Here is a 12,510-nt window from a genome sequence, read left to right on the forward strand (position 1 = left end):
CCCCCGTCGATCTCAGATTCTCAGACTTGCCGGCTCCTTGATAGCAACCCTCGGTGTCGGACAGGTCCGTGTGGTTAGAGCACACCCACAGGGGATGTATGTACAGACCGTCCCGACCCCCTCCGTCGTTCGACACTCAGTTGTTCGATTTTCTCAGCGATTACCCACTGAGTGAGCCGTGCTCGCAGCGGTGCACGTTGAGTTAGGTCTCGAGTCACCCGTCGAGCTTCGAAAGGAAAACCAGTCTCTACCAATTGTTTAATTGGTTTCGCCTCAAATATTTCCGAGCATAGAGAGTACGGGACTGTGAAGCTCCGTCTGTAGGATTGAATGAGATATCTCATTCTGTTTCGCAGCCTATCCCGCTCAATGAGATTCCCTTTTCAGAATAGGAAGTAATGCGGAGCTCCTCTTCCCCGTCCAGGGATGCGGCGACGTAATTATCTCCGAAAGCCCCAGCTTCCAGCCGTGGACCCCAGAAACGCCGCGTCGCTTGCGGTTTAGAACTCTTGAGGGTGATCATGAACATGAAGCTCTTAAACTAATTCCCCTTCCTCTAAAGTCTGTTCCAGTTCATGGGATGACAGGAACGGTTTCGAAAAACTTCGCAAAAAGAGTAACAGAAGATAATAGAGCTTGACCCAGCTTAGATCACGGTGTGAGGATAGAAGCAGCGAGAAAGATTCCTGCATGAGGAAAAGAAGGCCTTGCACGATTTACGGGTGGAAAATTCTTAAGAGGCGAATCCCGCGCATACGCTTCCAGGCCCGATGAGGCCACGCGCCTGCCGGAAATAGAGCCGAAAGCCTCGGAAGGAACCGTTTGCTATCTGTTTGTGACGTATTTTTCGGGGAACTTCCCTCGCTTGAGTGGTCACAATCCAAGATGGATCGTCGCGACGTCTCCAACGAACGAAGAGAAAAGCGAGATGCTAGGAGAGACGGAGACCTCGATCCCTCACGTCGTCGTGAAGTGATCCTACTGAGACGATTCGTACGACGAAGCGGAACGAAATTCTTCGCGAGTCATCAAGTCATCACATGGCTTCTTTCTGGAAGGAGAATTGCTCCCCACTCTGAAAGATAATAATTCAGCGGAAGATGACCAGATCAGGATTCATCGATCGAACTCATTCTGACACGATTACATACCCCCGTACTCGGTCCTACGCTAGCGTTCCGCCATTCCGAGCGAATTTTCAGCTTTCGACGAAGCGGGGGGAATTCCGAATTGAATGTGTCTGCAAGCACCGGTCGGAGTTTATCTGCGTAGTATTCGTCAGCTGATCCGCAGTTGGCATCGAGAGGTATCTCTGCGATCGAGGAAAAGCTCCCATTTCTCGCTCGAGCAAGTTTTTCAACGAGCCTGAGCCTGATTCCTTCTGTTTTTGTCCTCGAATAATCTATCTTCTTCCCCAAAACTCTTTTTCGATCTACTGCAGCGAGAGCAGACTCCAGATGGTGATGCAGCACAGGAATTCATCCAAGGAGAGTGACGAGAAACAGCTGAGAATCGCGAGGGGAACGCCAGGGAACGGGAGGACGTGAGTCGAATGCGGTCGCCTCGAACTCGAGGTTCTGACTCGCTCCGCAACCTCACTGACGGCGCCGCTTCGCACGATCAGTGCTATGCTTTTGGGATATTTTTGCGGTTCCTCAGAACGATCACGAGTCCCAATCGGTTCCGGGGTGCCCTCTACTGTTTTTCCCCGCTCCTCCGCTTTTGTCATCATCCATCTTTGCGCGCAGTCTCTTTTCGGCAGTGGTCGTGACGGTGATGCCAGCGGCCTGTTCCGTCACCGTAGTCGTATTGTGCTGACGCGCCGAAATCGTCTCGAGGCGCAGCATGAGAAGAGCGTACGCTCGTCGAACCGCGCACACAATGGAGGACGGAAAAACGCGCCTTCAGTTTTTCCTCAGATGCGTCAGGCTCCTCAATTCGACTCTCGGGAGCGAGCCTGTTTTCCCCAGAATTCCGCAGAAAGGAAAACGAGAGATGTTTCCACAGGATGCCATCAATTTCCGGAGTCCTGCGTTGAGGGACATGTGCTCGGTGCGGAAATCCTACCACGGTCTTAGACGATGTCTGATCCCCTTGAATAGAGTCGTAAATTCCGCAGTTGCAAGTGGGACTCAACGAACCCCAAGTTTGTAATTCAGACACACCGAGTAAATATTTATAACGAGCACAGAGAGTTCCGGCATGGGTTCGTCCAATGGCTTCTTCCGATTCAGAACAGATCCTTCGAAGGCCTGCTCCGAGACATTCGGACGGGAAGAGCAGTGCTCTTCGCTTCAATAGCCGTTGGCAAGTTAGTCGTAGCATGGATCTGATCACACGGGGTCCTTATCGTGAGTTCCCATCTCGAACGATCGATGCTCCGAACTCTCGGATCAAGGTGAAATCATGGGGCTACCGAATCGTCGAGGTCAGTCGCTGCTCATCTGGATCGGTCTTCAACGGACTATCGATCCATTGCGCTCTTCAGACCACTTTTGGGGAAAACCGACAAGAACCGATTTCGTTCTTTCTGGGCATTCTCAAGCGCTGAGTCGCGCTCCTCCGGAACCCTCTGACGAAGCATCGGGTGACCTTGTAAGTCTGATTCGCTTGTTTGCCTAATTTCCCCTCGCTCACCGGGGAATATTCCCGGGCTCCACCACCAGGGAGCCCTCGCCACGACAGAGTAGTACCCACGTTTCAGAGAGACTTCGCTTGAATGTGACATGGAGATATGGAATATGGAACGAAAAAAGAGAGAGACGAAATCTCTCTTCTAAGTCGGTTCTGCCACCTGTTGGAATGAGTTGTTCACGCTCAGTCTTCTCCTCGACGATCGAAATCCAATCCACTGGGGCTCGGTCGAGCGTCACGTCACGGTACTGTTTTTCTGGTCCGTAAACAGAAGCTACGGATCATCAGCCGACCACGTGCAGGGCTAACTCAGATATCGATTCCGCAGCCCGAGCATCTGATTTTCCTCGTATTAGGTCCAACTGGCGGCTCGCCTCCCACCCAGTCGGAGTCGCGATGATAATTCTCATATTTACGACTTCAGGTAAAATTTTCGTCGTCGTTTTCAGGTCCTTGGAATCACTTTCTGTTAGATTCCCAGACTCTGCAGATTTAAGTTCTGACTTTTCTTTGTCTTTTCTCCATCGTTTTCTGTTTCTCCGAAGCTCCCACTCCGAATCAGATCGTTGACGTTTCTCCTGACAAGTGCCCTCGTTGTCAGCAACCGAAGGTCTATGGCCATCATCATTACTGCCGCCGCGCCGCCAGTGCGAGTGCCACAACCGCAAGGATCGCAAGCATCATCATCAATTCTGCAGGTGAATCTCCCACCATCGTGGTCTGGGAGCGGAATGTACAACTTGGCATTCAACGGGCAGGGAAGTCTTCACACCTTTCCGACTCATGAAGAGGTACCGACTGAAAAATGGAGACAAAATTGAATCTTTGTTGAAAAGCTCCTGACTCGAGCCACCCGTAAACCACAAAGAGCGTTCCTTGTCGCTCGACAAAGGCCATCTTCACGAAATACGTATTTTCAAACGCTCGGATACGCTTCGCGACTCCCGCACAGAACGAAGGCGCGCAGTTCTCCGACGACGTTATCCTCTCCGTCGGCGTCGAACGGCTGCGAGCGTAGCGCTTTCAGAATATGTGAGCTCGGAGAAACTCTCACAACTCAGACAGAGATTATCGTTGTTGCTGCTGCCAGTGCGGCTGTGGCTGCCACCGACGATCCTACCGGGGCTGCCATAGCTGCCGTCGCTTCCCGACGTGGACGTCAAATAATTCTTCGGGCTTTCTGTTATTTTCTGGTCCATCGGTTCGCTCTGCCGACGAAATCAAGTGAATCACTGACGGTGGAGTCTTTTTTGACTGACTTCTTGAGCTCCTCTGCAACCCAGGATTACTCAAACTCAAATCACAGACAGCTGCACAAACAGCGCAGTGGCTGCAGGGAGCATAGAGTGCAACTGCAGTATTCGCAGAATACCAAGGATTACTCTAGTCAGAGTGCATTTGTTGATCACGGTTCGCAGAACGTTTTTCTGCGTCTTGAAATCGGCACTCATTGGTGGGAATCCTCAAAACATTTCGTGCGGGTCCGAAGGTAAGTCACCTGAGATGAGTCACAGCATCGTCTAGAAATGCCCGGGCGATAAGCGTTTAGCGCGCGATTTTTCATCGGATACAAAATGTGTCGGCATCCTTTCATAATTGAGTGAGGATGCCGTGCTCGTTACGGTCGCCGTATTTCACGTCCCTGGAGTTGAAGTCGAGCAGAGCGAAGAGGTCTCTTGAGCATGAGATTGCTAAATAAACGAAGTTGGAATGGGCCAATGCTCGGTGAATAATGTCCACGAATGTTAGTACTTCAGACGGCTTCAGAAATCGGATTAGCTCCGAAATAAATCATACCAATATCCTATGTTGATCGTGACGCAGGCATTCGATGGCGCGTCGTACTTACAGTCGCTCCAGGAGTACCGAACAGCGGGACGGGAGGGACTATGTCGAAAAGGACGAGAATTTCTCGGAGCTTTCCTCGACCATTAATTACGTCGTCTCTCACGGGCGCTGTGATCGGTAGTTGTTCCGTTCTCTCCGAACCGGGTGAATGGCGAATGGAATCCTAGATACAGACGGAAGCGAAAGTTTCCAGAATGCCATTGAACTGTTGACACATGCTTGAATGTCACGGAGTCGGTGTGGAGATCCCTCTGTGTCGACCATGCTGAGCTCACATCACGGGAAGGTCGGAACGTTCCGGTATTTGTTCAGCTTGATCTCATTTTTGTCTGACAACATCCGACCCATGCGAAATGAATAACCTCCGCCATGGAGCCAGGTCGGGAATTTCTGCCGCTTCTCGGAATACTTCGAAATGCTCCCAGAAGCAGCGAAATATCGGCGAAACTTACTGTATTAGATTTTTGGACTCGAGCAATCGTCACTGTCTGATCCTGGACGATATCGACGAGATAGACCTGAGGATTGGAGGCTATAATAATTCGTGGATCGATTTGGAGGCAGAGCGATATCGGAGAAGCGATCGCCAACGATTTACTGGAATCCGAAATTACTCACAGTGACATTCATCTCAACTTGATGATTTTGGGTCAGGGAAAAGGGCGGCGAAACGTACGAATCTGCGGGGGCTTTGGAAGGATTAACTGATTATGAGCTCACGGAGCAACTCTCTCGAATAACACTTGTTGTGTTAGCCATTCAAGGCAATGGAGCGGACAGTAAACTTCCGAGTTCAGCGCAGGATTGAAGCGGAAGCTGACTGAAATTCCAAGCGTATACACATATTGCGGAATTTTCTCTCTCGGATCCCGAATGACTTCTCGGATCCTCTGGATAGATGGGGCCAATTCATTTGCTCTCTCCTCCACGAGCTCTTGCTCGATCGCCATCGTGAGGATCTGCTGAGAGAAAACCGTGTAGAACGTTTAATCCGTGCCTAATGATGCTGCCTTGTCCGCCAGAGACTGAGCTCCTCCAAGCTGGCGGCTGAGGAACGGACCCGAACTCTTCGGGAAACTTCGACCGAGGCACATTCCGAACATTCTCGGTTGAGGCAGAGACTCGACCTCTCCTGTGAGAGACTTCGCCACTTCGGAGTCGAGGGCGGTCCCACCGAGGTCGCTCAGCGAAAGAATTGAACCGCCGCAGCCGTGCACCTATCGGACTGCGGGAAGGAAAGTCACGCCAACGTCTCACATGTCGTAATTCGCCGGCACAGATCTTATCTGGAATGAGGCGTTCGTTGTTGAATCCTCGGGCAAATGGTTGCTTATCGTTCGCAGCGCCCAGAAGTGGATCCCACTTCACAGACATCGGAAACGGCGTCACTCAGCGGGAGCAGGCGTGTGTTGATTTAAGGTCCGTACTTTCAAAGACCGACTTCTCTGCACACTCCTGGGAACTTCTGAGATAAGCGAAGTATTCACACAGACAATTACCTACAATCGGCGGAGACTTAAAATTCGGGAAGGGCTGGTGCGCCCCGTGTATTCACTCGTCGCGTGATGGTGTCAGTAGGGGCGCTCGAGTATCGATTGATCTCAGGCAATAAGGAACGAGCATATGAAGGGGTTATCCATCGGATGGTAGCGAGCGACAGCGCTAATAGCGAGAGATTACTGCTTTCAGCTCGGATTTGCCGAAGGCGCATGCCGAGCTTCAATTGAACGTTGGAACTTCTTGTACTCATCGGCGCTGAATCATCCAGAGAGTCCCCTTAGATGCGTCTGACCCCGAGCTAGTCCGAACCTTCGCCCGGAAAATTCACTTCGAGACAAGTGAACGCACTGAATTTCGCTCTCTTCTCGATCCGTGCAGACAGAGTGCCGCAAATCAGTCAGGTCGTCGGAAGCTGAGCTCTTCGAGTTTATCATGGGTCGGCGGAATCCACCGAACAGACGAAGAGCTCAGCTGCCGTGAGTGAGGCTCTCCTCGGGAATCTCTCCCGAAAACAGAGAATCTCTTTCTCGAAAAGCGGGAGGGGAAACGAGCGAACGCCGTATCTTCCTCCCTCTCAGCCAGACAAAAATAATGAATATAAGAATGCCAGGAAATAATAAGATAACGAGCAAGCTCAAACCCGCAGAGAGCGTCCGAGTCGCGATTCTCACGATTCCGAATGCATGCGGACTCATTATCACGGTCAGAAGCCCTTCGTCGAACCCCGCGTTTTTCCACCCGCTGTGGGACCTCCGGAGTCTCACTCCCCTCCAATCTCGGAGAGAGATGTCATTAGGAATCAAGGAAGATTACCTATTCAAGAATCCCTTGGCGTTCGAGAATTGGATTTATGAGGTCGACCAGCAAGAATCGAAGAATGAGGGAGCCCCGATTCCCTCAGGCAGGAGATGGTATTGCGATTCCTATCAGCTGAGAATCCACGAGAATAGCCTTTTTCGGTATGAAGGTGCTGCGATGTATCGCCCATGATTGCCCGCCTCGCCCATAGTCCTCGGCGACTTCACCCAGTGAGCGCGGAAGTGAGTTTCGGGCATCGACTCTCGACTCCGCAGTTGTCCAACGGTCAGGGGAATGAGATATGACTTGCGAATGAAATAACAGGGATGCCCCGCATACCTTTTCAATACAGGGATCATTGCTTTCGCGTAAGCCCGAGATTTTTCATGAAGAATTCATTGACGCTCGTACGCACACCGCCCAACTCTCCCAGAATCCACATTCTGATTGTGAGACGAGCAATAACGCAATCGTAAGAACGATCTGAACATCGACGTCACACATACACATAACTTCATAGGAGGACTCCCGCTCCCTCTCAGAGTGCATTCCGGCGAGCTGGAACTCCAGCGTGAGCGAATTCAAGCAAAAGTAAATACCGAGCTGTAAATAGGACAACATAGCTCAGCTGTGGAATGGCGGACGGAATGAATCGTCGTCACTTGTGTTGATATTGCTTCGAGCCCAATCGGAGCACTAGCTGTCGAGACAGAATGTAATTTTCCGAGTGAGAAGCGATTGACGCTAAATGCTACAGGAAGTCTTCCTAATAAATATTTATGCTTCCCCCGTGGCTCGATTCCCGAATTTTTCAAGAGCGATTCCAAGCCAGTGGACTGTTGAGGGAGTTGCTCAAAGTGCGAAAGATTGGTAGAGGGAAAATATAATGATCCAGGGAACCGAACGCCACCTTGACGAATTTCGTCCCCTACTGTTGTTCCGTTGTAAATCGACGTATGGACAGAGGGTGGGTCAGAACGAAGGGCGTGAGCGAGCGCTCGGGAGAGAGATGGAGAGAGGAAGTGTGGATCGATTCTATACGCTGAAGTCACGTGGAGAGCTTAAGTCCGCGTGGTTCTATACGTGTCTGGCTGACAACAATGCCGTTCAATGCTTATGCAGTCGGAGCGGGGATGCGCGGCCGGGCGAAAAAAACGTCGCTCAGGATGAGCGGGCAATAATAATCCAAGAATAGTACCTGGAGGCGACGATGCCGTATTGACACTGTTATCGACGCTGACATCGATGTCGCCGTTGTTTTAACAGCCCCGTCGCGCCATTGCCATGTGCCGAACATGTGAGGGAGGCCCTGGCAAACTGAATCGCCGAACGTCCCTTACTGCATGCTCGACGCGGTCGCATTACCGGACCGGTTCGCTAGGTCTGCAAAGCCATCAGGGATTCTGACAGCACGGACCGTGTCTACGGTAAATCACACGAACTGAGGCGAAAAGTTGTGACGCCCGTCGCCTCCGCCGTACTCCGCGTTCCGGTCGGAGGGCTTGCACAGAGAAAACAAGGAGCGACGGAAGGAGCTCTCCGTCCCAGAGCCTCGCTCCAACACCTACATATATGCCGTCAAGTCAAGAAGTTCAGATTGATTTTCCGCGTCCGTAATTTCTCGCGTTGAGAATGTGAACAATGCGATGTGAGCGAATTCTGATGAGCTGGCGCAGCGGGTGTTCAGTCCGCCGCTCTGTCAGTCAACCAGGTTAGCTGGGAGCCGCCTAACGACGTGCGAGTCGGGCACCTTCTCGCGATCTTCGTGTGTTATTTACGTCTCGGAGCTATTTTTCTCTCCTCGAGTCTTTATCCATACAGATTCTTCATGGAGCCGTAAACATCAATATTTTCCCGCCTCCGGGACGGGAATCAACCTAATCGCTGGATAGGGAGGAGGGATGCAGAAGCCGTGACATTTTCTGCCAAATCATGTGACCTGATGAGGCGTTTACGTGCTGTCTCTCTGGAACGCGCGATATGTAACGGAGGCCCTGCTAGACGGCAAAGTCGCGTATTAAACTTTCCGAGAGAGCTTTAGTGTCGAGCACTCTATGCAGGGTACTCCATGGAACTGGAGGAGAATTCTAATTTTTCTGGCGTTCCCTACTGATCCTCCGATGATGTCTGATCTACTACCGGGTAACTCGGATCAAAATGATTCCCGACGACTATCTCGACAAGGGTAACTCGGGCGGAATTCACTGTGCATCACAGCCTAGTAGTCATCGACGTTCACCGCGAATGCCCGTTCGCTCCGCAGAGAAGCAGAATCGGCTGGGCCGACAGACGCACGACTCCGCGATTAGGACATGAGTCCGATAGGGATTATTATAATGCTCTAGAGCAGTATCTCCCAAGAGCGGGCAAGTGCTTCATCGAAGGTTGAAGCGATTTCTCACGGGGTTACGGGACTTCCGGAGTCTTCCGTATTATTGATTCAAGGCTCATAGCGAGATGCATCGACAGCTGAATTTGTACAGGGGGTTCACCCTAGCCAACGATTCGCGGATAGACTGATGCTTTCAGACCTTTTTTCTCGTCGCCGTCATTTTGCTTTCTCTGAGATGCCCGCTACCTCCAATATTCTGTGTGTGCTGGTTGGCCATGGACAGCTCCCGTACTCCGAATGTGGGTCACCGGGGAAGAGCTCCTGGGGAACACAGCTTTAGAGCATGAGGACTCCGTAGGAGCTTCCTTCAAATCCTAGAATTCCCCTAGGGATTTTCGCGATTGTCCTAGAGCCAGGATGATTTTCGTCCAGCAGGTGTCGAATCCTCATGATGTCCACTGTGGCAGACGCTGTGACTTGCCTTCGCTCCAATGGGAGCCTTTTAACCTCTCAGTCAGGCCCAAGGGAGCCGTTATCTCATCCATTTTCTCCACCATTACGTACAATTACTTCCTTGCGTTGACAAGGCGGCGAGCAGCCAGCAGGATCTATCCAAGGGATCTCTTTTCCATTTACACTGCCCTCTCCTTAAAATCGTCGTGGGCCTCAGGTCCGCCCTATCACATAAAATACTCCATAGTCAAAGGTCTGAAGTCTCCTGATAAGATTAATTCGGGAAATCAATGTGATAGCTCTCTCCGAGAAATATGTCGCGAGTTGGTTCTCCGGGGCTCATTCCTGAACCGTGAGACTGTCCCCTCGCAAAGTGACGGGAATTTACGGCTTGTTACGAGAGATAAATGCGACGGGCGATTGGTTCTTTTGAATCGACTACGAAGTCAGACTCCTATAGAAGGAGGAATCTGTATTGGATAGTTTATGCCTCGATTTTTCCCGATACGGGCTGTTCGTCTGACCTGCGGCGGATTCGACTCGCGGAAGTTATTACTCCATGAGTCTGTGGAGACGCTATCCGGAGTGAGGGTTTATGCTTTCCGAGGCGAAAGAAGGGTCCGTTCCGCGAAATCTCCACTTCAGAACTCCTTCAATGTGTTAGGTGTTCTATCGTAGGCTCTGAATCACCTGGTCTCATTTAGTCTATGGAACGAATTTCTCGTTTCGATCTTGCTCTCCTGACTCAGCGATTACTCCTTGCTCTGTGAGCCTCGCGAAGCGAAACGCAATATCCTGGTTGCGATCGATGCTGCGTGGATATATCGGAAGGTCTAAGGGATTCGACTCCTCGCTGCGGATGCGACTAGGCTGCGATTTATATTTTCTGGGATCCGGGACAGAATCTCCAACAACATCGACCGTGAGATTCATTGAGCTCGAAAGAGTCTCTAATGAGCACAGGGTGCTCATTTCTACGATCTGGCGACAAGAGGGACCAGGGAGCGCACCGCAAGCAGAACAGACTCCCGCTGAGCTAATCGATTCGATAGACCTCAATTAATTAGGATTTCGGCCACATGAACTCCGATGCTTCAGTGAGCAATCCGCCCTCGGTTCGTGGAAGTGCTCTCTCGCTAAGTGCTGTCTTCAATCGTCGCACTTATGTATACTATAGGTAGAACCCGTGTCGCTAAATCTCTAACTCTATATATCGGAATTCCTCCCATTCGTCGAATGATTCATGCTCGAGCGATTCGAAACTCATAAGTGGGACTCACGTCGGTGAAGTCCTCGCAAGGATGTTCAATCTATCCATTACTTCTCGAAACACCCGTCCCTGCTTCTGATTCACTGAGACCGACTCCTCCTGACAGCAATCGAGTTTAGAAGCGCGGCCGACCGGGGCGACGTTTACCGTGTCGGGGAAAATATACGCACACGGACACCCGGATCCCAACTGCTTCGTTTCTAGCTTCCGAAGGTCGAACAGCGCATAGGAGTGGATCTTGAGGTCCTCAATATCTGGATTCTCTTTCTGCAGCCCTGGACCGATCCTCCGAAAATTCTGTTCACAAATCAGGGAGAACAAACTCATAGTGGGAATAGTCGGGCTGGTGAGCTATCCTGATGAAAAGATATCACCCCGCGTCCAGGAATTTGGCTCTCGGAAACCTCACGCTATAATATCACTACAATTGGTCTGATTCCTCTGAAAGAAAGTTGAGCGCACAAAGGAAGCGGGTCGGGAATACAGATGAATACCCCGTTCCGAAAAAGTTTTCGCATCACGAAGCCTCCGACTCACAAGAGCACCTGCACGTGACAGCCCCCGAACCCTGTACCCATATAAACTTCGTTGTACGGGAGATTCTTCACATGTTAAGTTCGCTATGCGGAGACGTCGTCTTCCGCAAGGTCCGATCCATGGAAATTTCGTGGCTTGGCAGAAACTTCGCTGAGAGGACAGCTCTCCATACGACTAGATATTCATCTTCACCTCACTGTGAGCTACCCGGGGCAACCCCTACCTGTGGGATTCAGGGACAATAATTCTATTTGTCTGACATAAGCCAGCTTGAAGCTGCTGAAGCTCACAACTCGACCGACCCTTATCTTGGAAGGATGAGCAGAATCTTCCTCCCGGAGACTGCAAGCTGGTGAAGCCGAGTGGTGGCAGGAAGGGGAAGACTGGCATGTAAGCTGAAATTCAAGGGCAATCAATCCGGAAGGAATCGTGAAGCGATTGAAGGGACCTCTCGGAGTCCATCGAGCCGGTCAGTCAGGTGTTTCGAACCCATCGTTACTGGCAGCCCCAAGGTCGGATATCGGGAGCGAGTCATTACGAAGCCCCCGACGGTCACGAACGGTGTGCCGCGATGCTCTGGAAGTAAAATTAGACCTCCAATCGAGCCGGGCCATATTTAGCGAAGCATAGGGCTAGTCACATCCGAGATTCTCGGATGAACCTCCGCCGCAAGGCTCATGCCGTTTTCAGAAATGCGGTCCAGATCGCACCAATATGTAGACCCTTCCACTGAAAGGAACTCGACACCCTCCCCGGAATCTCGGAAGCTAAAAAAACGAGTAAGATCGTGACTGGTGAGAAAGCATTCGGATCGAGCAAATAACACAGCTCGACAGCCAAATCGTTACAAAGAAAGTGATAGCTATTTCGGGGTAAACCGGGGGCGCTGAATCCGAATTTCATAACAGTTTTTCTCCATCAGGTCTAGTTTTCCCGAAATTTCGATTTTTCGATTTTTTGCCATTTTTCGTCTTCAAAAAATTCTAGCTCTGCCCCTGAGTGGACTAGATCGATGAAACTTTGGTGGCGGATAGACCTCGGTTGGGGCTACACCTGGCCGAGTTTTGGTGCAATTCGTCGCAGTGGTCTCTGAGCTAGAGCCATCGGAAACTAAAAAAAAGAAGAAAAAAGTAGGGAG

The 12,510-nt window shown here is 51.0% G+C and overlaps 1 protein-coding gene across 1 annotated transcript in view; it reads right to left on the reverse strand.

Moving 5' to 3' along the window:
* Positions 1 to 5,735: 5,735 nt before the first annotated feature.
* Positions 5,736 to 12,510, reverse strand: part of LOC100898548 (uncharacterized protein K02A2.6-like) — an 11,922-nt gene continuing 5,147 nt past the window's right edge. The window contains exon 2 of the mRNA XM_003741591.1: positions 5,736 to 5,768. Within this exon, the coding sequence (XP_003741639.1) occupies positions 5,736 to 5,768 (33 nt within the window). The remainder of the gene's footprint in view (positions 5,769 to 12,510) is intronic.

The sequence above is a fragment of the Galendromus occidentalis genome, unplaced genomic scaffold (assembly GCF_000255335.2).
Source record: "Galendromus occidentalis unplaced genomic scaffold, Mocc_1.1 scf7180000077185, whole genome shotgun sequence".
Classification (NCBI taxonomy): Eukaryota; Metazoa; Arthropoda; class Arachnida; order Mesostigmata; family Phytoseiidae; genus Galendromus; species Galendromus occidentalis.